At 43.6% G+C, this 27,903-nt stretch overlaps 1 protein-coding gene across 4 annotated transcripts in view; it reads right to left on the bottom strand.

Moving 5' to 3' along the window:
* The window catches only part of CDK18 (cyclin dependent kinase 18), a 60,851-nt gene that overhangs the window by 20,546 nt on the left and 12,402 nt on the right, over positions 1-27,903 (bottom strand). For 2 of the 4 annotated variants that reach the window (XM_053393323.1, XM_053393325.1), the window contains exon 2: positions 9,870-10,024. In XM_053393323.1, the coding sequence (XP_053249298.1) occupies positions 9,870-9,993 (124 nt within the window). In that variant the 5' untranslated portion in view covers positions 9,994-10,024. Of the gene's footprint in view, positions 1-5,610; positions 5,801-9,869; positions 10,025-19,321; positions 19,342-27,903 lie in introns of those variants that run through there. The other 2 variants (XM_053393324.1, XM_053393326.1) reach the window with 2 other exon arrangements.

The raw sequence follows: 27,903 nt of genomic DNA, 5'->3' as shown, positions 1-27,903 counted from the left end.
GCCCAACATTCTGTTTCGTGCTGGAATGTTGGCAACTATTATGAAGTATACATCATGCCTCACGTTGTGAGTGCTAAGTGTCAAAGTGTTCAATTCTCCAATTTCCCTACTGATTAGTGAATCTTAAGCTATACGCACACCCCATTCCATTTTTCTGGGTGACCTAGAAATGCCATAACCATTCGGGGGTACACTCTGAAGGAGTGGCACACCAATGTCCCACTTTTAGAACTGCTCCATCCCCCATAAGTGTGGGGTGTGTGTGTTCTATCCAGGTGCTAACTTAAGGACCCAGGCTCATTGAAAGTATCCTAAAACTTCCACTAATCCTCCCATGTAGAGCACGCTAGCCAGTAGCAATGATGGTGTGAAGGCCCAAATGTATTTTAATGTGCCGCACCAAACAGGAAGGATTGTCACAAGCCTTCTCCCCAGAAGAAGATGGTCGCAATCTGCTGTGCATGAGGGAACTGGTCTAGATAATGCTTGTGTTTTTTCCAGGTTTGATCCCCCCCCAGCTGTCGAGAATGACATTTGTCATATCAAAGGTCCCTAATTCTAGTTGGCAGCCATGGCAAAATATGGCAGGTGTGAAAAGAGCCCTTTGGAGAGGATGCAGTGTGGTGTAGTGGTTGGAGTGTTGGACTAGGACTCACCCATGCACTAGTCACCATCTCTCAGCCTAACATACATACATCAGTGAAGGCGGTGAAGGTCCTGTGTGAGTGTCTGGAGGCGGTTGGAGGATGGATGGTGGCTAATGGATTGAGGCTGAATCCTGACAAGACAGAAGTACTGTTTTGGGAGCACAGGGGGCGGGCTGGTGTGGAGGACTCCCTGGTCCTGAATAGGGCAACTGTGCCCCTGAAGGACCAGATGCGCAGCCTGGAAGTCATTTTGGACTCTCAGCTGTCCATGGAGGCACAGGTCAATTCTGTGTCCAGGGCAGCTGTCTACCAGCTCCACCTGGTATGCTGGCTGAGACCCTACTTGCCTGTGGACACTCTCGCCAAAGCGGTGCATGCTCTGGTTATCTCCTACTTGGATTACTGCAATGTGCTCTACATGGGGCTGCCTTTGAAGGTGACTTGGAAACTACAACTAATCGAGAATGCGGCAGCTAGACTGGAGACTGGGAGTGGCCACCGAGACCATATAACACCAGTCATGAAAGACCTACATTGGCTCCCAGTACATTTCCAAGCACCATTCAAAGTGTTGGTGCTGACCTTTAATTCCCTAAACGGCCATGGCCCAATATACCTGAAGGAGCGTCTCCATCCCCATCGTTCAGCCCGGACTCTGAGGTCCAGCACCAAGAGCCTTCTGGTGGTCTCCTCACTGCAAGAAGTGAGATTACAAGGAACCAGACAGAGGGCCTTCTTGATTGTGGTGCCCACCCTGTGGAATGCCCTCCCATCAGATGTCATGGAAATAAACAACTATCTGACTTTTAGAAGACACCTGAAGGCAGCCCTGTATCAGGAATTTTTTAATGTCTGATGCTTTACAATTTTTTATATATGCTGGGGAAACCCAGCCAAATGGATGGGATATAATCATCATCATCATCATCATCATCATCTTAGTGAGGACAAAATAGGGAGTGGGAGAACCACATACACCACTTTCAGCCTCTTGGCATAAAGGTGGGGAAAATATTTTATATATATATATATATATATATATATATATATATATATATATATGCATGCCTACTCTTAAGCTTTCAACTGGTTCTGCTGCTTTGAGAAACAACCCTTAAGACTACAATCCTGTAACCCGTAAGGCTCATTTAACTCAATAGGACTTATTTCTGAGTAGGCATGCATAGGATTGTGCTGTAAAACATTTAAATGACCTTTTCTCTTGAGAGCACAGCTCTGAAGTGTTGTTGAGTCACAAATGGAAAATGAAATATGAACAAAGAAGGTTCAGAAGTCCTCTGTGGAAAGCTACTTCTCTCTGGCTTGTGGTTCTATGCTTGTGATAGGGCTTGTGATGAATGACGGGTTGCTTAGAGGCTCTAGAGCTCAAAGGCCCAGGACAGCGGTTCACAAGTTCAGTGCAGGTCACCCAGAAACCCATGAAATAAAACCCTGTGAATTTGCAGAGGCATTATTTCTAGGATAGGCATGCAAATAAATGAACTGTTTGCTAATTATCATCTTTCTGGACAGAGATGTAGCATTTAATGAGAACTCAGCCCTGCTTCCTGCCCATTTCCTTCGCCCTTCCATATGGAAAACTGGGCTCTTTTGACAAAGGATACAAAAGATGGATGCAGAAGCACCATGCATGAAACACAATCAAACAAGACTGAATTTGGCAGTGCGAACTGATTACATAAGCCCTTTGCGGAGGTAGGCAACATTGTCCATGCTGAAAAAATAGTCATGGGGAAAAAATGGAAAAGAAATTACCTACATAAGTCAGATTTCAAACACAGTTAGGAGCCAGCATGGCAGAAAGATGCAAATCATCCTCTTGTTTCTGATCTGCCAAGTGACACTGCTAAATGGCTCCTTCCAATTTCTGCTCTTTAGTTCTCCCTCCCTGTAAGCTGTATAAGGAGCTGCATGTGGACTTTTGCATATGCATCCTGCTATATTCCATCCACACTAGTGGGCATAAGAAAGCTTAGCCTTTTCCCTGACAGCTGAAGTTCTGTTGAGCAGGAAAGTACCGTAATCATGCACCTAAGCCATCTCTTAAGGATTCTTTAGCTGTGATTCCTGCATGGCAGGGGATCGGAATAGATGATCCTTGTGGTCCTTTCCAACTCTACACTTCTATGATAAAAGCACATCATTTTAGCTTTTTAAAAATATTTTTTAATCATTTTATAAAATTCGTGTTAAAACCCTTCTTGTTTCAAAGCTATTGTGCAAATGTTTTTATATATAGATGAAAAAGCATTCTAGTGCAAATTTAAATGCTGACTATTATTATAAAAGCAAACAAACAAGTATGCTGCAGAAATGCTGCCAACAGGGAAAAAGGTGTGTTGAAGTGGCATGGTGATACGATTCAATTGCCTGAAACATGACTGCACACATCAAAGCCATGCTTCTCAAAAAGAGACAGAAGAGAAGCAGGAACCTGTTGAGATTGTGCTGCTTCTTCCATTCCTTCTAAAAAAAACAAATTTTGTAAACTCTCAAAAGAAGCAGGAGAGGCAGGGCTAAAAGGTAGGGGAGTATTTATTTATTTAAGGGATTTCTTACTCACCCTTCACCACAAGGTCCCGAGGCATGTTACAACCATTATAATTATACCATATTAAAAGCCAATGAAACACTTGAAAACAAACCCAGGAGTGCACACCAGGCAATTGTGGTGGTTTCATAAAAGACTTAACCATAAAGGGCTAGGATAAAGTGGTGTGTCTACAGCAAAGGATGGAAACTATATAATGAAGTTACTTAACAGACATATACTTTGGTGGTAGGGGTAGACTGTGAATTTGCTAGCTTCTGGGGCATATGCCAAGGCTGCTTTGAGAAACATTACAGTCAATATTAACTGCTGTTTCACTACCAAGCATTTCAAAGTATGGCGTTACCATGAAAATCAATCTAGGCCTCCCGTGTGCTCACTGCTCTGAAAGATGTGCACTTGCAAAAGGCTGCCCTGGTCATTTTGCCACAAAGCAGTGGGGAGTAGGGCAATGAGAACACTTCTCACCATTCCTGCAATGATAACATAATCAGAAGGACAGATGAAATGGATAGGGATGGGATCACTGCCAGGAACAGAAAAGCAGAATTGATCACTAGTCCAAACTGGAAATCTCTTATGTACCCAAACCCCCTTCCAGCTGCATCTGCTCTGTGTGCTTTATTCATCACAGGAAATGCAGTCTATGAGCATGAAAAGGCCAAATATCAGCAGGTGGACTTCTAAGCAAACTAAAATACAATGTTCAGCTGCCCAAGGCATGTTCCCTCGCACTCTTCCCCACTTACTGCTGGGTTACAGCTGACAGTCTCACCAGCTGAGAACTACCCTACATGGCAAACATTGATTTGACTGCGTTCATTTCAGTCTACTTGGACAGCTGTACGATTTGCTCACTAACCAATGAACTTGTACACGCTGCATGGATCAAAACAGCTGCCTGTATTGAACAATTGCAGGGATGAAAAACTGCAGATGGAACTTCTTCAAAGCGTCAATATTTCCTGGCCATCATTGATTAAGTGAACCCTTTCCTGAATACTGGTTCGGTGTGGCCCAAAATGCTTCCCCAAAATGGTCTCCCATACGGACTTTATAGATTTGCAAATGGGGAGAAAATTTGGGAGAGCCATTTCATTTCTGCCCTAGTGCAAATCTATTGTAGGGATGTTTAATGACATACAGGCATTCAGATGAATAAAGAAATAAACTCAGAATTAACACATCAAATAGGAGTAAAGGCTTGCAAAACATGAGGTATGTGTCATTCCAACTTCACACAATATTTTGTAGAAGACTACCCTGTAAAACTACTTCGCTAAAAATATGAGTGCATTACAATACACAGTGGAACAAGATCTGACTCCAGATTGCACAGTAGAGCTTGTACCAAGCTGGGGGTTGGACTGCATGATCTTCAACATCTCTTCCAACTCTATTATTCCAAACTGTAGAGTTGGAAGGTACCATGAGGGTCATCTAGTCCAACCCCCTACAATGCAGGAATATTTTGCCCAACATGGGGCTCGAACCCACAACCCTGAGATTAAGTGTCTCATGCTTTGCCAAGCTCCCAATAAGTCTGTGTGTGGAAGATTCACTAGCTAGTACGCTGGCAGCTATTGATCAAAATGGCAAATCCAATTTAAATGATTATTAGGAAGGAGAAAATGTGATGAAAAGAAGAAGAAAGTATAATAACACTACAATAATAAAAAAAGCTGTCATACAGCCATGTTTTGAATGCTGTGCAGAATTCAGGTTGTCCCATGGAGTAGGTGAAAAAGAGAAAGGGGCTAGAGTATTTTCCCTATGAAGAAAAGCCAGTGATCCCACTCAGTCAGCAGGGAAGTGAAAGACAGTGCCAAGCAAGCAGAGTTCCATAGCAGGAATCCTACTGGGCTGCAGCCCTGTAACTGCCTCGGCCAAGGTATTTACTAGAGATGGAGGCAGACTCTGGGTGAACACTGCAGAGACCTGTTTGATTCTGTTCCACTTTTTTTTTATGAGGATTACAGCAGCATTCGACAGTCAGAGCATAATGAGGGTGCATACAATATCAAAGCAAATTAAAAGAGAAACTGCAGACACTGCCGCTGCCTTTGACAAGTCTCGATCCTTTTATAAATATATTTAAACATTGCCTCTGCCAAAAACAAGCTTTGATCTCCTGGGGAAAGAGGCCAGAATCTCTCTTTGCTCTACTTGAAATGCAAACTTTTAATTACTTTGCTAAGCGTTAACATTTCTGCTCAGTCCTAAGGGCCAATCTCCACAAAAATCTGTTTTATATGGTCTATTCTTTCCGCTAATCTTTTATTTCTTACACCCCAATCAGCCACCCGATGAAAAACCAGACATCCCCCTCAATCTGTTTCTGTCTGTAGCATTTGCTAGTCTGTCTGTATGCACAAAATTTATTGCATTTACCTTTACAGCTCTTCTGTGGAGTGGGAGGAAGAGAAAGAGAAAACAATTACTGTATCCATTGTATAGGCAGAGAGCCTAGAGAATCTTCCTGACTTGCTCCACATTCGCTCTGAGATTTTGTAGAGAAGAGGAATAGAATGAACTGTAATCCAATGCTAGTCCAATTGCAACTCTGCTGTTGTTCTTAGAAGGACCTCAGTGGTCTCCAATAGCTGTAAATCAGAGGTAGGGAAATGACATCCCTAGTTTTTCCAAATGGGACTGGCACAAGAGGAGGTCAGTATAGGTGGAGGAGCATAAGGTGCCTCTTGGGCTGCTGGGGACTTTGAAAAATATCAACCCCCAGCTTTGTACCATCAGACTACGCCAAGCCCAAAGGTGGCACTGCCTGGAACTCCTTGTGCCCAGTTAGGTAATTGTTTGCTTTTTTGATCGTCGACCTAGGTTTTCCTGTGCGAGATTTATTGTTCCCTCTGCCCAGGTGAGGTGTGTGTGTGTGTGTGTGTGTGAGACAGAGAGAGGGGGCGGGGGAGGGGAGAGAGAGAGAGAGAGAGAGAGAGAGAGAGAGAGAGAGAGAGAGAGGAGTCGAGGGCCATTGTCCTTGGTCCTTGACAGCAGTGAACTCATATGACTGAAATTATTAGGTTGTTTTATGGATTTATATGCTGCCCTTCAATAAGTTTCCAAGACAGCTGACAAAGGCTCAAAATTACAATAAAAGCTTTTTTAAAAAACATAAAATAAAAATCAAAGTAACAGAAATATGGTACCTGGAAGTGAAATCATTTGGTACTAAGCTCCTGGTCCAAAGCTACTACCTTGTCCAAGTAGTCCAAGTTTAGCCAAACCCCACTCTTCTCTTGTTGTTTGCAAATACAATAAGCCCACAACTTAAGCACATTTAACTTGTACACATTCTGCTTTATGTTTGTGGCAAAAAATATATGAAAAGGGATAGGATTCTGTGGGAAATGATGTTGGCAATCCCACTTGCCACTGAACCCAATGGGTTTTGACTATATACAATTTTGGCTTTAGGTGTGATGCCCGGAGCACAACATTACAGGCTTACTGTAGACTAAACCATAAACTTGAGCAGGATGTTTTAGCCAGGAAACAGGAGACAATTCATGTTCTTAAATAATGGGCACTGCATTTTAATACAAAATTTTAAAAATCAATATATTAATAGTGCAATCATATCTACTCAAATGTAAGCCCCACTAAGTTAAATGGACTTACTCTCAGGTAACTGTGCATAGATATACAGCTTAAGAAATCTGAAAAAGATGCAAGATTAGCCCCTCGACAATTAGATTCCACTATAATCAAACAAGAACAATTCAAAAGCATATATTCTATTCATTGAGGAGTGTGATTGGTTTTATAGTATTTAATTGACCAGTTCTGAACAAAGCTAGAGTTTGTCTTCTCTCTATTATGCAAATATAGCTCATAAATTTTGACAATGTCAAAAGTAGCTAATGACACACCAATTTTTTAATTGGAAATTACAGGCTGGTTAGCTTAATGTCTGTTCTGCTTAAATGGGTGGTATCGTTAAAGATCAAATAGCCAAGCATATAGAAGAAGCAGAGCCAGAATGACTTCTGCAAGGGCAAGTCCTGTCTCTTGTATCAGTATGAGTTAAACAGAAGTGGTCTGGGTAGTCCTTAGTAGTCCTTAGCTTAGTAGTCATGGAATAAGAGGAGAGATCCAGATGTGGATCAGGAACTGGAGAAATAGCAGGAAGCAGAGAGTAGGAATAAATGGACAGTTCTCTGATGGAGATAGATAGAAAGTGGAGTCCCTCAAGGGTTGAGACCAGTGCTGAAGTAAGATTCAGTTACCAGTCTAGGGAGATTTTGTGCACAGAATGGGGAATGCACCACCTTGTCCTTTGCCTCAGGCAGTAAAATGGCTTGGGCCACCTCATGAAGAACAGGATGCTGGACGAAATGGGCCACTGGCTTCATCCAGAAGGCTCTTATATTCTTGGCTGGTGGTCAGTTTCTGGTCACAATTCAAAGTGCTGGTTATGACTTGTAAAGACACATACAGCTTAAGATGAGGGCAGCTGAAGAACTACTGTTTTCCACATAAGTCCACCCTGGCTTTAAGATCTTCTGGGGCCCATCTGAGGCCCATCTGGAAGGGTTAAGAAAGGTCCTTTTCAGTATCCCCCCCCCCCCCGGAATCCCCTTCCCAGGAAAGCTGGTCTTGCCCCTTCATTGATTAACCTTCTGATGTCAGGCAAAGACCTTTTTTAAGAGGAGGCTTTTGGCCTATGATATGAGTACTCAGCCTTATGGGGATTTTAACTGGGCATAACCACCTGCCACTCTGTTTTTATTGTACTTGGAATGATTTTATCTGCTTTTTTTTATAAAAAAATACATATTATTTTGTCTTGTATATCTTTCTATCTTTGTAGGGTGCCTGACGCACTAATGTGGAAACAAATAAAACAAAACCCAATCTAATAAATAAACACATCAAGATCCAATCCATAACTGTCTGTAAACAACTGCTCTGATAACACAACTGAAGATCAAAGTTTTCCATTCCTTTTCCTTTCTTCGCATATTGTGCTATTGTTTCCTTTGGTTTATGTTTCTCATTCTTTCCTATAAAAATTGGAGAGAAAGCTCCTGCTATTTCTTTATGTGGTTATCTTCCAGCTGTGTGGGCAGCACTTGAAACAATAAGCTAATCTGAGATAATAAAACCATATTTACAGAAGAAAACCATATTGAAAATGGCAGATGCAACTGTAGCTATTGTCCTGTTAGGGATTTGACATCAAAACACATTCCTTCTATTTGTACATAGTTCTTCTTTTCTACCATTCAAGTGTGTCTCAAAGTACCCTACTTTGCCTGTTGTTTAAATGATAGGCTAGCCCTGCTTTCATCAGCCTGTTCCCTCCAGATGTTTTGGACTACAACTCCCATCAGCTCCAACCAGGGCAATGTTGGCTCTCATCAGCTGCAGGCAGCATGGGAGTTGTAGTCCAAGTGATCTGGAGGACACCAGATGTCTTTTCTGCAGATTAATTCCAATTGTTTGCGTTTCACTGTCTTTATTTTTAACTAGCTAATTTTCCATTTTCGGCTACCTCTAGCTCCATTAATTTCACAGACCGCATCAGTTAAGGTCACCACAATGCCATCTATGTATAGACTTAGTTTGTATTCATTGTTTTTCACTTTTATACCCTGAATTATCCGGAGCTCTCTTACTGCTAATGGTTCCAGGCACAAGACAAATAAGAGGGCCTATAAATTGTTGTTTTATTGTACTGTCATTTTGAAACCCCATTTGCATACAGAGGGAAAAGTCTGGGTCCCTGTTAATGCTATGGGTGAGACAGAGGATCTTCCTCATTACTAATTGCCTTATGAGGAAGTTAGAAAACCCGTGCTTCCTCTCTTAGTAAATGACAGTAAAATCTCTATAATTTACCTGCTAGAAGGCAGAGTAATTTTTTTTACTCTGGCAGTGGCTTTCCTTCCAGTTGCAAAAATCTGAATAAACTCATGCAAAGCAATGGAATGGAAAACTCACTTCCTCTGCTTGATGGTTCTAAATTATTTTGCCTCTCAACATTCTGTTTTGTACAACTTATGTTTCTAGAAGATGTAAAGGTAAAGGGACCCCAGACCATTAAGTTCAGTCGCGGACGACTCTGGTGTTGCGGCGCTCATCTCGCTTTCCTGGCCGAGGGAGCTGGCGTTTGTCCGCAGACAGTTTTTCCAGGTCCTGTGGCCAGCATGACTAAGCCGCTTCTGCCGAACCAGAGCAGCGCACAGAAATGCCATTTACCTTCCCGCCGGAGCAGTACCTATTTATCTACTTGCACTTTTTGATGTGCTTTCAAACTGCTAGGTTGGCAGGAGCAGGGACCGAGCAACGGGAGCTCACCCCCTCGCAGGGATTTGAACCGCCGACCTGCCGATTGGCAAGCTCTAGGCTCTGCTACCTGTATAGTGGATTAATGCCAATATTATTTTTGTGTGGACAGTGCCATTTTGCCTATATATGGATCCACACCCACCTCTGTACCTCAGAAACAGAGAGATTTATTTATTTATTCATGTAAACTAAATGAAATGGAACCATAATCACCACCAAGCATGCACTACTCCCAATTTTATGGATACCTATTGTCTCTGGGAACTTCAGCAGCCTGCGATGGGCTTTGGCACCTGCTCCCCATCACCTCCATTCAGTGCTGCTCACCCCTGTTATTTTTTTACCTTCATTCTTTCTGTTGTTGAGCTGGTTAAACTGCTCGGTGAACTCTGCCAGTGACTCCTCAATCGTTTCTGTCCGGGGAACCGAAAGGGAAAAACGCCGCTTGAAAGTTTTCATCTTGTTCATTGTACCTTCTGTAGCAAGGTGACAACAGGATCTGGATTGGGAAGGAAGGAAAAACAGTCCATTGAGCAACTCAGCCAGATTAGAGAGCAGTGTACCTGGGCACAGCAATCCAAACCAAGAGGAGGAAATCCAAACCCCATTGCAATGACAGATATTTTCAAAAAAATATCCAGTGTTCCATTCAGGAGCAGTTCATCCAACTTTGGGTTAGAGCTTATTTGTCATCTGATGAGATGGATCTATATTTAGCAGGCCTGGAACGGACTTTTAGGGTCCAATGTAACACAACAGCAGCAGTTCCATGTGCTTAAATGCAGAGTTTTGATTATACAGAAAAGTGTATGTGCTTTCAATTTCTGGTATTGGACCCTGGCTGGTAGTGCCAGCTCCAGATTTAGGTGGGCATGGGTGGGGCTTGGGAAATATGCTCTCAGAGCACCCACCTCCACACCACTGCTCATTGACTTTGATTTATGTCTGCTCAAAAGGAGAGGGCAGAGCAAGGATAAACTGTTGAACCTTCTTCTGGTTCTTCCTAGGGCTTGCAAGCTGGTAGATGTCAGGTAAACAGGGAGCAGCAGCAATAAGGAGGATGAGGAGCATGGCCAGAGTTGGTTAGCAATAGACCTCATGATAAGTAAGGTTTGGGCCTTCGCATGTGCCTGATAATGATAGCCCAGTACTGACCCTGCACAGGTCAATTCTGTGTCCAGGGCATCCGTCTACCAGCTCTATCTGATATGCCGGCTAAGACCCTACCTGCCCGCAGACTGTCTCGCCAGAGTGGTGCATGCTCTGGTTATCTCCTGATAGGGATACTGTCATACCTTGGATCCCGAATGCCTTGGAACTTGGACGTTTTGGCTCCTGAACGCCACAAACCCGGAAGTGATTGTTCTGGTTTGCGAACGTTCTTTTGGAACCCGAACCTCCAACGAGGCTTCCACAGATTCTGCTTGGCTGCAGCAGCTTCCTGCAGCCAATCAGAAGCCATGTTTTGGTTTTCAAACATTTTGGAAGTCAATCATACTTTCGGAATGGATTCTGTTTGACCTCCAAGGTACGACTGTACTTCAATGCGCTCTACGTGGGGCTACCTTTGAAGGTGACCTGGAAACTACAACTAATCCAGAATGTGGCAGCTAGACTGGTGACTGGGAGTGGCTGCTGAGACCATATAACACCAGTCCTGAAAGACCTACATTGGCTCCCAGTACGTTTCTGAGCACAATTCAAAGTATTGGTGCTGACCTTCAAAGTCCTAAACAGTTTTGGCCCTGTATATCTGAAGGTGCATCTCCACCCCAATTGTTCAGCCCTGACACTGAGACCCAGCACCAAGGGCCTTCTGGTGGTTCCCACACTGCAACAATTGAAGCTACAGTGAACCAGGCAGAGGGCCTTCTCGGTAGTGGCACCCGCCCTGTGGAATGCCCTCCCATCAGATGTCAAAGAAATAAACAACTATCTGACTTTTAGAAGACATCTGAAGGCAGCCCAGGGAAGTTTTGAATGTTTGATGTTTCGTTGTATTTTTAATATTCTGTTGGGAGCCGCCCAGAGTGGCTAGGGAAACCCAGCCAGATGGGATATAAATAATAAATTATTATAATATTATTTTATTATTACTGCTGACTGGAAGAAAAGTATCTGGAGAGAGGAGCTACATTCAGACATTTTGCCCAAGGTTACCTAAATCCCATATGGCAAAGCAAAAACTGAACAATCATAGGTTACTCATCCCCAAAGCTCTGAACAATATTCCCACCTTTTTCCTACGATGGGCCATTGACCCATAGGACAAGTCAATCTGGGCCATAGCCAATGGTGGGCAGAGTCAGCACAGATGGTGGGTGGAGCCACAGTCAAAAGTGGGTGGGGTTTGCAGCATTGCAAGATTGTATAGTTCTCTCCATCCTTCTAATTACCCCATCAGTGTGAGCCAAGGGAAATTGGGTAAAGAATTGCAGTTTCCCCATCCCAGGGCTGGAGGGTAAATTCTCGAATTCTTTAAAGCCCTGAATGGCTTGGGATCAGGTTACTTAAAAACTAATGTGTCCTACATGTACCCAACCGAACCTTAAGATCATCTTCAGAGGCCTTGCTCCAGGTGGTCCCACTGAATGAGACCAGGGCAGGAGGAGGACCTTTTTGGTTGTGGCACCTCGGTAGTGGTACACCTTTCCAGGGAGGCTTACATGAGACCATCTGTGTGGTCTTCTCATTCATTCAAACAACTTGCAGTCTGGGCCTCTCAGTTCTTAAACCTGTGCTTTAACTTTTTGGGTTGTGGAAACTTTTGTTTTTGTTTTATTTATGCAAGGCTTTGGTTTTATGTCTCATTTTGCATTTAAATGAAAATAAGTCTTGTTTATTGGAAGCTGCCCAGATGGGTAGCATACAAATGCCACGAAAACAACTACTACATAATGATTTAGAATCGCACAAAATGCCACCACACGAAGTGGCTGCTTCCTAATCTGAAAGAAGCAATTGCAAATGCAATTTGGATACATCTATGTCCCCAACATCAGCCTCCAAATGCACACTTCAAGCACACTGAAGTTGACCACCCATAATGAAACTCAGTTGTCACTTTGCCTCTAGTTTATGGCTGCTTCAGGAAGCCTCAGATTCAAGATCACTTGGGGCCAATTTTGTGGTTTTGTGAAAGCATCCTTGAAAGCTAGAGAGACATTATCTTCAAATTATAAATACAATCTATTAAAAGCAACAATGAGCTCATCACTCAGCTTCCTCTCAGGCTGCCTGCATTCTAGTCAGGCCACCTTTCCTTGGCCTTTACCTGAGAAATGATTCATTCTAAAAACATTAGCAGATGGTTGCTGCCTGCAGCTGCCTCAAACCAGCTTTGCTTTCCCCTTGGGGTTCCCCACCCCCACCCCGCAACAAAACTAATAAGCACGATAGATTATCAGCTGTTTGGAGCAGCTAGATGGCAAGACTAGGATTCTTCTCAGAGAATCATCTCAGTTGAAGACTTAGATTTCAATGTAAAATATGTCTCATTGGTTGGGCTGTACATCTGGGGCCCAGGGAATAACAGTGCCTTAGCTGGGGCAGACTCAGGTCTCCTTTATTTCAGCTCACATACAGTTAGGAATTTGCAGCCTCTCAGAGGAGAGAGATTGTCAAAACACAGCAACAGAAATTGTACATCTTGTGCTCCCATTAATTAACTTTGCTTCCACAGGGACATTTCAATTGTTAATTAGCACATATGCACCCAGGGCACGAAGGCCAGTCTGGCTGCAGTTTCTAGCATCCCAAGAATTGCTGCTCTTCTAGACATGTTCTTGCTTTGCCAACCTGGTGCCCTCCAAATGCTTTGGACTACAGCTCCCATCAGCCCCAGCCAATCTGGCCGATGGGAGATGTAGTTTATTTTCTATGAAAGTGTGGCTTGTAAGTATTTAAATAAATATAAAATAATAAAATAAAATAAAATAAGTGTGTGAGAGAGAAAGTGACCCTGGACTTAATGCTGAGCAGTGCCCAGGGCAAGAAACAAGTGTTGGCAAAGCAAGGGCTTTGTCAATACAGGGCTATCAAATTAGGTATATATGTCCAGATGCATTCAATTTCAAATGACGAAACATCTACAAAATAAAATATACAAATGAGTTAAAGGGAAAGCCAAGTAGGTCAAAGATGGATAAGATGGGGGATATTGGGCTTGTGATTGGTTACATGTGAAAAGGACCTAGGGATCTTAGTAGACCACAAGCTTCACATGAATCAACAGTATGCTGCAGCAGCAAAAAAAGCTAATGCTAGTCTAGGCTGTATCAACAGAAGTCCAGATCAAGGGAAGTAATAGTCCCACTCTATTCTGCTTTCAGACCACACCTGGAATACTGTGTCCAGTTCTGGGAACTACAATTTAAGATGGATATTGACAAGCTGGAACATGTACAGAATAGGGTAACCAAGATGATGGGTCTGGAAACCAAGCCTTATGAGGAACGGTTGAAGAATCTGGGTGTGCTTAGCCTGTAAATGAGGAGACTGAGAGGAGATATGATAGCTATCTTCAAATATCTCAAGTGCTGTCACATGGAAGATGGAGCAAGCTTGTTTTCTCCTGCTCTGGAACATAGGACCCACATTAATGGCTTCAAGTTAAAAGAAAGGAGATTACGATAACATGGGGAAGAACTTTCTGCCAGTAAGAGTTTACTGACAGTGGAAGGACTCTCCTTCCTTCCTTGGAGGTTTTTAAGCAGAGGTTGGATGGCCATCTGTCATAGGTGCTTTAGTTGGGAATCCTCAATTACAGGGTGTTGGACTAGATGACCCTCGAAATCCCTTCCAACTCCACGATTCTATGTCTCTAAATGTCTTCAGGGTATCCTGGAGGTTATTTAAAGCTGTAGCAATAGAAGCTGAGCTAGAATGCACACCATACTTTAGAAAAGATAGCTGAGCAGCTTGCCAGCAAGAGCAGAACCAAGGAAGCTATAAAAAACAAGAAGGCTTCCTTAAAGATGTGGAAGTGTCACTCAAATAGGAACAAATCCTGGCAAAACAAATGCAATTTAACAATAGAGCAAGAAAATAACAAGAAGAACAATATGTGAGGAACCCATCGTTAAGAATACAGGGGCAAAACAGCAAACATTTCTATAAATACATCCAAAGCAGGAAGCCAGCCATGGATTTACCCAATGAAGCCGGTTGGCAGTACATTCAGGACATGCAAAAGGAAGCACTTCTTCACACAGATCATAACAGATTTATGGAATTCGCTGCTGTGAAATGTGGCAAAGGCACTAGCTTAGCTAGCTTTGGAAAGAATTAAAACAAATTCATGGAGAATGTCTATTCGCATATACTAGATACTAAGGTTTCGCAGCAACAGGCTACAGTTCAATGTCAGTTGCTGAAGGGGGAATTTATTTACCATATTTCTTACCAGCTTTTCACTGCAATGTCCCAGGAAAACAGTGTATACAATTATAAACGCTATGGTTCAAGAGAGCTATTGTCTCCCCACCCTACTTAAAGGCTTTCTAGCCACTTTGGGAAACGGAATCCTGGACTTTGGGCATAATGTGTGAAACTTGCATAAGATTACTCTGATAGGCTTTCCAAGCAAAATAAAGAAATAGAACACTGTGGTGTGCTAAGGATCAGCCCTCCTTGGGTGAAGCAATAACTGATCTTCTTTCCTTCTTTAGCATTTATTAGAGGCTCCTTCTACTTTTGCTTCATACTGCATTGTTAGATTTTAAATTTCAAAGTGCCTGCACACAGATTTGGAGCATGTGGCTCGTTAACAGTTCCCGCTTGTTTCCAAGACAGTATTAATGCTAAAACCATTTTAGCCCCAAGGGCTAGCCCTATCAATCCAACTGCTAAAACACACACACCTGTGGTATGCATGCAACGCTGTTTATTTCCAATGTGATTACCTTCCCTCACTTTGCTGGCTCTTGCAGCTGCTCCGCACTGTAGATGCAACTAGACAGAACCTACCCTTAGGGAGCTGTTGACAGAACTGTATGAAGATTCACTTCATTTGGCTTTTTCTTAAGAGTACATTTCACTTATTTTCTTCTCTGTCTCCTGGATAAATTAGATCCAATTTTATTCCTGCGGTGATCTCTTTGCTTCAGTTTCTTATACTACTGCCATTTCCAGTTTAATTATTCTTTAATACTCCCTTCTTGCAACCTGTGATGGAAATGGTTCTGTCATAGCCCTTGCAGCATGTGAAAACAACAAATTTTTTTAAAAAAACCAATAACAATACTAGAATAAAGAACTACACCTAGACTAAAACATAAAAGTTGAGAATAGACATAATCTAGGATCCAGGACCAGTGCTGCTTACATGCTTGAGGGGAGGTTTGGGGGTGGAGGAAGAAACATGACTCGAGTCCTTTAGGCTGGGGAGATGAGCTTGAAAGTGTGTGGGCAATGGGTGCTCATATGCTGCAAGACCAAGTTCAAGGTTTTTGTACTGACATGCAAAGTCCATAACAACTTGGGTCTAGGACACCTAAGGGACTATCAGATTCCTTACATCCCTGCCTGAACCCTGAGGTTTGTTGGGGAATCACTGTTCGTGGTCCTCCATGGCTTGGACATAGGGTTCATATCTTCCAGCAGCCATGTGCTCAGTACTGTGGGCCCAATTCTGTCAAACTCGCTCCACAGCTGAAACCAATAAAGTCTATCTTCATTGCATCTTTTAAACCTTACTTTATAGTGCACCGAGACCATTGTGTTACACAGTATATAAATTGTTGTTGTAAAGAAAATAAATAATAAAGGAAAGAGAAGAAGCCAGAGGGTTTCTGGGGCCCCCAAGGTCCTGCACAGCCCTCCTTCCCATTGGAAATGGTACTCCTCCTGGACTTCCGGGTTGGTGCCATTGTTTAATGGCGGATTCCCTCCGAGCTCCGGAGGGAATCGGCTCCGTAGCGTCTGGGTCTGGCCGCTGCGGCGAAGCGGAGACCCTTAAAATCACAGGCGCGGATGCCCGTGAACACAGAGACTCGGCGGGCACCATTTGCGCCCCCCCAATCCGCGAAGGAGCCTTTTTAAAGGCTTCGGAACGGAGGTGGGGTGAGGCGTGGTGCTGAGAGTACTCCCTCGCCTACGGAGTGAAGCCGCAAGCCATTGACAGAGAGCGCCAACTTCTTCCAAGACCGATTGGACTCTAAAACATAAACCCGTGAGTAATACGGAGATTGGAACTTTAAAAATTTCTAATTTTGGATTTGGAACGAGCGGGAAGGGGCTAAAAAGGAAGTCCACCCCCCCCTCTTTGTAAACAATTTAAAGCAAAGGACTGGGCAGCTAAGGTCGAGAGAATCTGTTTTTTGTTTTTTAATGAAAGATCCTGACTTCACGGTTTTGACACTATAAGAAGATTTACTGGAGGATAAAAAGAATTTTGGGAGCTGAAATTTCACCCCCCCCCCCCGAGACCCGGGAACGTCCTATGAGAAAGCCTGTTGCATTGAAGATTTTGACAGCTGTCAAGTGAGCTGTTAGTCAGCTAGTTGTCAGCTGGAAAAAGAGAACATTGTTTCTGCTGTTTTTGCTGGTTTACTTGGTATAACTTGTTGAAAATAAGGAGGGCTGACACAAAATAACTGGACTTTTGGTTTTGAGCTGAAAGGAACATTAAGGAACTAAAATCCCCCTAGAGGGGTAATAGGGACACTACATCACAAAAATGGATGGAGTATGTAAAATCCAAGCAGAATTGGACAGAGCACTCGTTCTCTTGGGAAACTTGCAAGATGAATACAATGCTTTGTCTACAAAGGTATCACTACTACACTGGACAGTAAACAACAGTTTTGAGCCTGATAAGGACTTGAAACAGGAAGCCTATTCAACTGAACAAATAAATGAAACTGAAAGTGTAGATATGATGGAGCAATATGTTGTTTTTGAAGAAAATGAAGGAGGAGCAGGAGATTTGCAGGAGCTAAAGGAGAGTTACAATATGAGGCCTGACATGATGATAAAAAAGGACAATAAAAATTGGATGTGGAAAGCCTGGTCTGAATGGGAGTCTGGAAAATGGAGAGATCCCCTTTGGAGGAGATCTGAAGACCTGAGGATTATAAATTTGTTGAAGGTGAAAGCTGGAGCTTTGGGGACATCTGGATCTGAAAGAAATTTGAAACAAGAGTTGGAGCACCCCATAGGCTTTGCTTTTAAGTATGGAGGACTGGCTGGAAGCAACATGGATTCTGTTGGGCCGGAGCCCCTCCGAGACTTGGGGCTTAACATCAAGGACTATCAAAGAGACCGGCAGAAAGGAACTGAGAGAGATATAAGGGCCTCGGACGTGAGATCTCCAGGCTAAATAAATAACATAAAGACTGATGGATATTGGTTGGGGACTGGAACCGGGAAAAGGGTGGGTGGAGGTTGGGAATCCAAAGGGTACATAAGGATAATTTGCTTTTTATATTTTGTTAGTGGTAAGGAAATTGGGTAAATCGTGGAAGGGAAATTTTGGTCGACTTTAGGAAAAAGGTTTAAGAATAATTAATGGGGTATAAGTATTGATGTGTGATTTTAATAGGGTAAAATTGGTTTTTTTTCTTTTTAAATTAATTGAAAATAAGGCTGTTAAAAATAAATTGAGGAAATGGAAAAAAAGAAGTAAAGTAAAACAATAGTATGTTAGAACAAATGTTTAAGTTAAGGTAAAGAAATAAGTTAAGGACTTGCTGAACTGACAATTTAAATTGGAATACAAGAAGGGGAGGTGTGAGGAGGTCTGAGAAATAAGGTTAAGAATAATAAGTATCAGAAATTTTATGTGTTTTTTCTATTTTTTGCTTAGTTATGAATATTATGTATTTTTGTGTTTCTTTTTTTGTTTTTTTTGTTTTGTTTATTTCTTGTTTGTGTCTGTTGTGTGTTTTTTGAAAATGCCAATAAATATTTAATAAAAAAAAAAAAGGAAATGGTACTCCTGCTTTCACCCTCTGAACGTGTGGGTGGGCTGGATCATCACAGACTGGGTGTGTCAATGGTAGCCAGTGGAAGGCCCCAGAACAGGACATTCCAGAGAGAGGGTGAGGATGAGCCAGAGCCATTGGATCCCAAGCCAGTTTCACTGCTCTCATATTATGGTGTGGACCAATCCCTGTAGCAGCTCCAGGCTGGCACAGAGATCTTACTGCCCCCTGCCACATTCCGGTCCTCTCTGTGAATGGGGCCCCACCTCTCTGTAAAGTCATTGCTGTTGGGAAGAGGAGGTTTGGACTGCAGCCTAAACTAGCAGAAAAATCAATGCTCTCCAGTGGCAGATTTAGCAAATAGCTAGCTAGCTAAACATGCACATATGTTGAGGCATAGCAGTCAGGCAGATTGGAGTTGGCCCTTCACTTCTTGTCCTAAGGCTATTTGAAGGACTCTCCCAATGCCAGCCACGTGCCACTATCAACATCCCAGTCCTAGAATAGCCCAGCCAATTCCCAAATCCATTTTCAATCATAATCCACAAGCCCTTTGCTACCCTTTAGTCTTTGCTTTGATATCTAGCATGTCCTTCTGCCATAGATATGATTTACTACCCTCTCTGCTGTTCTCTGCCTTTCTCCCAAGGTAAACTTGCACACAGTTCAGTAAATCCTCAGCAGTTTTTGCACTGAGCTGAAGTCCACACAGCACTTTCCCAGGCTATGCAGATGTGCACACATGCACACAAAACATGGCTCCTTCAACCCCAGCTTACCACTTTCATTTTTCTCATTTCAATATCTTCCTTCCTCATATCTTGCATATTCAATTCAGTCATTCTACCTTGCAATTTTGCCTTGTAACTCACCAGCCTTCGCAGTCTTAAGCAACCACGTAGATCCAGAAAAGCCTTGCTAGCCGCTGTGTGGTTTATGGAGGCACTGGGAGGAGTTTGTGGTGGGAAAATACCATTTCCAATCCATAAATGCTTTTACTCTAATGACTTGACAGCCCTCTGATGAACCAGAACAGCCTGTCTCTGAGCTGCAGTGGAGGCTGAGCCCTGTACCAAACATACTTTCCCTCTGCCAACTAGGACAACAGAGTTAATATAGCAGGCACTGTTTAAAAGAGGTTGAAACAAAACCTTGCAAAAGATGGTTCACAATTGTTGGTGGGAGGGAGAATGCATTTATGGATGACTCCTCATCAGTGGACAGTTGCTTTCCTCAGTCTTAACGTGCACACAGACAACAGATTCCCATTAAACACAGAACTTTCTTCCAAAGACTATTCCCATCCTGCAAGATAGGATGAGCTTTGAAATACTAGCCAGAACTTCCAGTGAACCAAGCAGAGAGGACAGTTCTTATTACTCAAGTATGCTGTGCAAGGCAGAACTAAGGGCTGGGCCAAGGTGCAATTTGTTCCCTGGCCAGTCCCACGATGGGATACATGCACAAATGATGATGGCATTCCAGTCTGATGTGGTCAAATGCAGTATCCAGAGCTAATGCATTGCCTCACCATGGCAAGAGAACACATGGGTTTATATACATGTATCCCAAAAGCTTAAAAGATTATCTATCAATGACACAAACATACAGCCTAATTTACTGATGTTCTGGGGACATTACATGGCCAGCCCTTTACTTGCTGTACCCTGAGTTCAGAACATTTGCTTTGGGCTTCACAGTTTACACTGTGCAACCCTTGCTCAGTCAGGATGAGACCAGAGTGGGACAGTTGCCTTTGCACCTGTGAATGTGAGTGCCATGTCCAAGGGGCAAGTTTAGGATCAGATATTAGGGTTCCTTAGCAAATACTTTTTTCCTCTCCCCTTCACCTGCCTCTGTCAAGACAATCATGTCACAAAATGAGGATAAGGTGAGGAGGAACAGAAGATTTGAAGGAAGGATATAACAGAAAACACAATGGCACTTCAAAAACGTGATATCTATACTGTGCTATTACTTTTTAGCACACCTCCATCTCCACACATGGGCAAATTATTAGAAGGGAATGACAAAGGTCCTAGTAATTCAAGCTGCTACATTATAGAACTGGGAACTAAGAGGCTGCTTGGAAAATTACGTTCTAAAATGTATCATTCTTGTAGCTGCTGATTGGAGAAAGCATCCCTCACATACCAGCAAGGAAGCAGAATGAAAGGAAAGGGTTCTTTTGCAATCTGAATGGAGCATCACAAATAGCATCAAGCCACTGTGGCAACCAGTTGCTGGCTTGATTGCATAGTTAGAAATTATATGCATATAATGCAACAGGAGGACCAAAATGAACTTCTTGGTACCACTGCTATCATGGATGCTATTAAGTGAAAGCAAATTTCTACTTGTTTCTTTTATGGTGTTCTTGTTAAGCCATCTGAAATGTAATGAATAGTGCTAGCTTTTAACAATCCCAGGTTTAAATAAATGTAAACTGTGTTAAAGGTGGAAGAGATTTTCCTCTTTGGTTTCTTTTAAAGCCAGAAGCCCAGGATCAGCTCCTACAATGCACACACCCCTAAACTCACAAAGGAAATTTTGCCTTTCACAACTACTAACAGGCAACAGGTCCTTTCTTCAAGCAATTGATGCCTCATTGCCAGTTAAACTACTTATTATGCAACTTTAACAGAATAAAGCACTTTTTCATACAACTGTCACAAGGTGCAGTGGTTACTAATCCAGATGGCTTAAAAAAATGGGTTGGACAAATTCATGGAGTAAAGGTCATTCAATTGCTATTAGCCGCATAGCTAAATGGAACCTCTAGTTTCAGAGGCATCTGAAACAGGCTGTGTACACACCTCTGTTTGCTCTGCATCCAGCGTGCTCCCACTGCTGAATTGGAAAGTTTCGTGCACATGAAGCTAGCTAAAATCCATATCTAACCTGCCATTTCTTAGAAAATGCAGAGTTTGAGCAGGGCTGGCCCAACACATTTTGGCACCTGAGGCGAACCACAAAATGGCACCTCATTCCACCAGGGAAGAATGGGTAAGTGAAGATCTACCTCAGGAAGAAGGGGAGAAATAAAGATCTACCTTGGAAACAAGGGTGGGAGGAGACCAGCAGAACCTGCTGTTTGCCTAGAGGCCACTCTTAGAGAGGGCATAGTGGGGGCTGCCAAGAAGGTGGCAGATCAGGTCTCCAAGGAGAGTGCTGCAACCATTGCTGCCACCACAGCAACAGTGGGCGATGCATTCCTTGTAGGCCAGATCTGCTGCCCCTGTGAATCGTGCCACCTCACCTTGCCTGATGGTTCTGGTCTTGATGCATTCCCACCCACCGTTCCCTGTCCAACAGCTTTAATCCAAATTGAGAAAAAGAATGACCTAGTTTAGTTTTAAGCTGGTAATATATATTGCAGCCTCAGATGGTGGGGGTGGGGCATGCATAAGTCAAGCAACATGGAAGGGTATTGCCTTCATACCTGGGCTGTGGGCTTCCCAAAGGCATCTGGTTACTATGAGCATGCTCATATGTTTTGGATGAATCTTGAATACCAAACTGGGCTGCTTCTGAGGCATTAATTTGCAAACTTGATTGCTTTCATTGTGAAGTAGGATTGTTCATATTTCACAAATAACGGACTGAAGCTGTCTATGATAGGAATGGAGTTTTAAATATTACTACTGAACCACACCAGTTTCTTCCTATTCAGTCTTACAATACCCAGGATCATCAATTTTTTTAGAGACAGAAATTTAATCCTGTATTCATCTGGTCCTGAAATGTCAATATCCCCAATCAGTATCAGCCATAACAGTCTTGCACACAGCTCTGCTTGCTTTGCAGGCAACACCTGCACTTCAGCACTCCTCGACACAGACACCTGACATTTCAGTGTGGCATTATGTGTCAAGTGCCAAGGTTGGATGTGAACACACAGTAGGATAACTCTATTATTATGCATAACAACATGTTTAGAAAGATGATGCTCTAGCATTAGCAAACACCCACAATTACCTTGCTTTAAATGCTCATGAATGACGGTAGACTGACAAGAGGCTTAGCAAGCAGGCTTTTCTCTGTGCATCAAGAAGGAAACACAGCTGTACCAAATTCCTCAGCATTATCCTAACAGGCAGTGTGAAATTCACCCTGCAAAAGCTGCCCTGAGGTGATTTCCACCCCACCCAGCCTGTCCCCAAGCCTCCTCCCTGAGCACATGACTGAGAAATTAAGGAGGGCAGATCCTTTACTCTGGCCCTGGGGCTTAGTGTGTGCGTTTCCCACAGGATTTGAGTTATTTTCTCTTTTTCCCTCTACGCAGAGGCAGGACCTTGCTCCGCACTAGTTCTGCTTCACTGCCCATCATTACCCATTCCACCACCCGACTCAGCCAGTGGGAGACTGGAGCTCAGCCAAGTTAGCACTCAGGTCAAGTTCTGCACGGCTGTGCAGAGCACAAAGTTGTTTGATCTAGCACAGGCAGCAAGCTCAAGCTGACACGCATGGAAGGAATGCCTCTCAGAAGCCATGACATATGAATTAGCGTCACACAGCCAGCCAGTAAAAATAATATAGTCCTTCACCTGGCAAGTGACCCTGCAAACGAGGGCATGTGGTCACTGCAAAAGCAAGATGGTTCAAGGAATATCACAAAAGTCCACAACTGCCAAAATATGTAGTTCAGAGCCAGTTCACAGAACCAAAAGTTGCCATCCCAACTAAAAGTTTAGTTGCTTTTGGCCAATATTTATTATGCATGTAAACAATTCAGATTATGGCTCAACCCAGGTTAGGTTCAGAACAACGGACAAGGTGGTGAAATCTACACAGTGACTACCATGTATGCACTGACATGTCTGCGCCAAATGCCGAGAACCAGCATCAGAGTACTTGGACTGGGACCTGGGGGACCCAAGTCTAGTCTCCCCATCTCAGCCAGAAAGCTCACCAGGTGCCTTGGGACAGTCTCTCCCAACCTACCCTACCTCACAGGGTTACAAGAGGCAGAGGCGCCAGCTTGAGAGGGCAATTGTGGGGGGCAACATCAGGAGGAGTTGAGGGTGGAGATGAACCCAGCAGCAGCAGCAGTACAGCTTCAGTGACCAGTGGCTCCTTCTGCTGCTGATGCCACCGCCACCGCCACCAGCAAGGGTCTGCTTTTACCCTCCTTCCCCTACATGGCAGCAGTAGCAGGAGGAGCCTGCCACTGAAGCCACGCTGTGCTCAGCTCTGTGCTTAGCTCTGCACTTAGCCTCCTCTACCCACTGATTTCTTTGGACATTGGGGTCTGCCCCCCCCAATACCCCAAAGGGCTTGGTCTCCAGGAGTCGGTGTCCCTGCTGTGAGGATGAAATGGGGAGAACCATGCACCACCTTGAGATCCTTGGAGGGACAATGGGACAGCAATAGAATAAATAAATAAATAAATAAACTGATGACTTCCTGACTTACCATTAGGTAAAGGGACCCCTGACCGTTAAGTCCAGTCATGGATAACTCTGGGGTTTCAGTGCTCACATCGCTTTATTGGCCGAGTGAGCTGGCATTCAGCTTCCGGGTCATGTGGCCAGCATGCCTAAGCCGCTTCTGGCGAACCAGAGCAGTGCACAGAAAAGCCGTTTACCTTCCCGCCTTAGCGGTACCTATTTATCTACTTGCACTTTGACGTGCTTTCGAACTGCTAGGTTGGCAGGAGCAGGGACCGAGCAATGGGAGCTCACCCCGTCGCAGGGATTCGAACTGCCGACCTTCTGGTCGGCAAGTCCTAGGCTCTGTGGTTTAACCCACAGTGCCACCCACATCCCATATAGCATGTAGAGGTGTGGAAATGACAATTGCTCAGCAATTGCTCAGAAAGCTCAGCAAGAAAAAATAACCTATAAATAAAAATCCATCTGTAGTTACTACTGGTGTTGAAGCTTCTCAGTGCTTTTTTTTGGTCACGTGTGGTTTTGTGTCGTTGGGTGGCCTCTAATGCTACACTCACCTGAGCACACCTCAGTCATTTTGTTTGCGATAAGACTGGCTACTTCCACTAACTGCTAGATGCTGAATGTACATTCAATTTCAACATGGTGAGGAAGAGCTGTTCTCTCAAGCTCTCAACAGAGATTACCTTATGAACTGCACTTCATAAATCTGGCTGTGTGTGTGTGTGTGTGTGTGTGAGAGAGAGAGAGAGAGAGAGAGAGAGACTGTGTGTGTTATTACAAAGGCCTTGCATAACTTCTTTCTCACTCTTGTGCAAGCCTTAGTCAGGTAAATGTCACTCTAGTTGTGCAACACCTCAGCATTAAAAATTAAAAGCAACACAACTGGAGATTTACATTGCCCACCCCCTAAAAGCACAAGCTTCCATCTTGCATTGTGAAATATGATAACTGACGCTGACAACTTTAGTTTGCTCTGGCACACTTCCTGGGATTTTTTTTTTAAGTTGTGCACGTACAGGTAAAGAAATACGTCTGCCAAGAACAAAAGAAGGGAGTAGAGGGTGGAAGAGAAGTGACTACAGGGAGTGACAAGCTCACACAAAACACCTCTGGACACACCATTACTGGTGTGGATGGCAAGCAGCACAATAGCAATGGACAGCCATAACTGAAAAAGTGGGAATGTGCAGAAGCCAACATGCCAATGATGCACATAGGAAAACTGGAGCTGAATGACTCCTACCCAAAGCACCCTTTGTTTCAGTCGCAATGTAAACAACTGCAAAAGAGCTGTGTCTGAGCTGCTTTTCTTGAAACATTTTGCTTTCATACATAGTTTAGAGTGCTTCCCAGTCTAAATCTTGCAACACTTCTTAAAACTAGTATACTTTGTTGTTGTTGTTTAGCTGTTTAGTCGTGTCCGACTCTTCATGACCCCATGGACCAGAGCTCGCCAGGCACTCCTGTCTTCCACTGCCTCCCGCAGTTTGGTCAAACTCATGCTGGTAGCTTCAAGAACACTGTCCAACCATCTCGTTCTCTGTCGTCCTCTTCTCCTTGTGCCCTCCATCTTTCCCAGCATCAGGGTCTTTTCCAGGGAATCTTCTCTTCTCATGAGGTGGCCAAAGTATTGGAGCCTCAGCTTCAGGATCTGTCCTTCCAGTGAGCACTCAGGGCTGATTTCCTTCAGAATGGAAAGGTTTGATCTTCTTGCAGTCCATGGGACTCTCAAGAGTCTCTTCCAGCACCATAATTCAAAAGCATCGATTCTTCGGCGACCAGCCTTCTTTATGGTCCAGCTCTCACTTCCATACATCACTACTGGGAAAACCATAGCTTTAACTATATGGACCTTTGTCGGCAAGGTGATGTCTCTGCTTTTTAAGATGCTGTCTAGGTTTGTCATTGCTTTTCTCCCAATAATCAGGCATCTTTTAATTTCGTGACTGCTGTTACCATCTGCAGTGAAAAAAACTAGTATACTATGGTCCTCCACATGCTACTGAACAACTCTCAGCATCTGTATTCCATAGCCTTAGCTAGCAGAGTCAATCAGGATTTGGACTCCAACAACATCTGGAGGTCACCAGGTTCCTCACTCCTTTTGCTTACCATACATTGTTACTGATATGCTGCTACAGTGCACACTTCAAGGTAAAGTGGAGTTAAGTGATTAAAACAAGCTTTGGCTAAAAAACAAGACCCTTTGCTCTGCCTCTTTGTGCCCACAGGTACTAGGGATCAATGGTTTCTAACAAAGGTAGCACAGAAATTGCAGACTGTGAAAGATTTCTTTTCATATGTCTTGTTTGTTACGTACTACTAAATATAACTCTGCTCAGAGAGGAAGTGAGGTGGGGGTATAAATAGTTGCTGAGAAATCACAGGATATTGTTAGGTGCTGTTGCTGTGTGCATGGCTATTCCGCATTCATTATCTTTATGACTCCCTGAACTCAAGAACTTGAGCTGCTTCTCTTAACTAGACGGGGACATTTCTGCCACTTTCAGGGGGAACTCCAATTAAAGTGTCCACAGGTTGAGATGGATGGGGCTGTTGCTGCTCATTTGCTTCCTGCAAGAACAAGTGTTCACCCTGTTTCAGTCTGTACTTCTAACCAACAGTTGTAATAAATCAGAAAGCCTTCCAACTTTTTGCTAGGGGTGCTGCCTGGTTGCTAAAAAGCCTGCCCAACATTTGTCAGGGTCAGGTTTCGCCTCACATACTTGTCCCAAAGGATTTGTCTGCTTCAGGTCTTTCAGCTGCAAGACCCTCAAGCTCACAGAGCTTGTACCTGTGGTGCAGCAAAAGTTCTCCATCAACGGAGGAGGAGTTGACATGCCCTCCTCAATTTGCCACCTTAAACACATGGGGCATTTCACTGATATGGGGTGTTGGCTATATATAGAGATGAGTTTACCACTTTCTGTTGTTCACCACCATTAAAAAAAACCCCAGAATGAAGACAGGAACCATTGCCCTCAGTCTGATTTGGCGCCATGGCGATGCCTCATCATACCTGGTGAGATATGGTTATGTGATAACTGAACACAAATCTGAGCAAGTGCCACCTTGTGAAATGGTGGCCAGCTGCAACAGGAACCATGAGTTATATGAACCCTGAGGGAACACAATTCAAAGTGTTAGTGCTGACCTTTAAAGCCCTAAACTGCCTCGGCCCTGTATACCTGAAGGTACGTCTCCACCACCATTGTCCAGCCACTGAGATCCAGCTCTGAGGACCTTCTGGTGGTTCCCTCACTGTGAGAAGTGAAGTTACAGGAAACAAGGCCTTCTTGGTAGTGGCACCTGTCCTGTGGAACGTCCTCCCATCAGATGTCAGATAAACAGCTATATGACTTTTGGAAGACATCTGAAGGTAGCCCTGAATAGGGAAGTTTTTAAGTTTGATGTTTTATGATGTTTTTATATTTTGTTGGAAGCCGCCCAGAGTGGATGGGCAAACCAGGTGGGCAGCACATAATAATAATAATAATAATAATAATAATAATAATAATAATAATTGCCACTTTCACAACAGAAACAGGTGCTGGTGAAAAAGATGACCAGAGAGTGAGGTTGTGAAACCTTTTTCCACTCCATAAGCTGAAGAAGTTCACCAGAGAATTTCCGTCTCAGACTTAATTTGCAACAGGCAGCAGAAAAGCTTCTTTGGAGGTCGATCAACTGAAGAACAGCCAGAGAGGGGGACCTAGTCTAAGAACCTCTGGGCTTCCTGAGAGAGCAATGCATAATGAACGCTACAAGAGCCTGACTGAAGACCCCTTAATGTTTATGGAAAGATCTGCACTGACATGAATGAGCTCAAGGGTAAGACTCTATGTCCATTTCTGAATATGCTCATGGGATGAAACTTATGGGGGAAATGAGATAGACACATGTTCTGTTTCTGCCATGTAACCTAATCCAATGTGATCCCCACAGGGCCCAATGGGAGGATGTGTGCACACTGGGATGCTCAAGGTTTTTTGTTTGGCCCACATTTTTTCAGCAAGCCAAACTGATTCATGCTTCCTAGACTATTATGTGGATTGAAT

Source organism: Podarcis raffonei, chromosome 6 (assembly GCF_027172205.1).
Source record: "Podarcis raffonei isolate rPodRaf1 chromosome 6, rPodRaf1.pri, whole genome shotgun sequence".
Taxonomy (NCBI): domain Eukaryota; kingdom Metazoa; phylum Chordata; class Lepidosauria; order Squamata; family Lacertidae; genus Podarcis; species Podarcis raffonei.
Note: the sequence above shows the minus strand (reverse complement) of the source record. Positions and strands in the feature narration are given on the sequence as shown.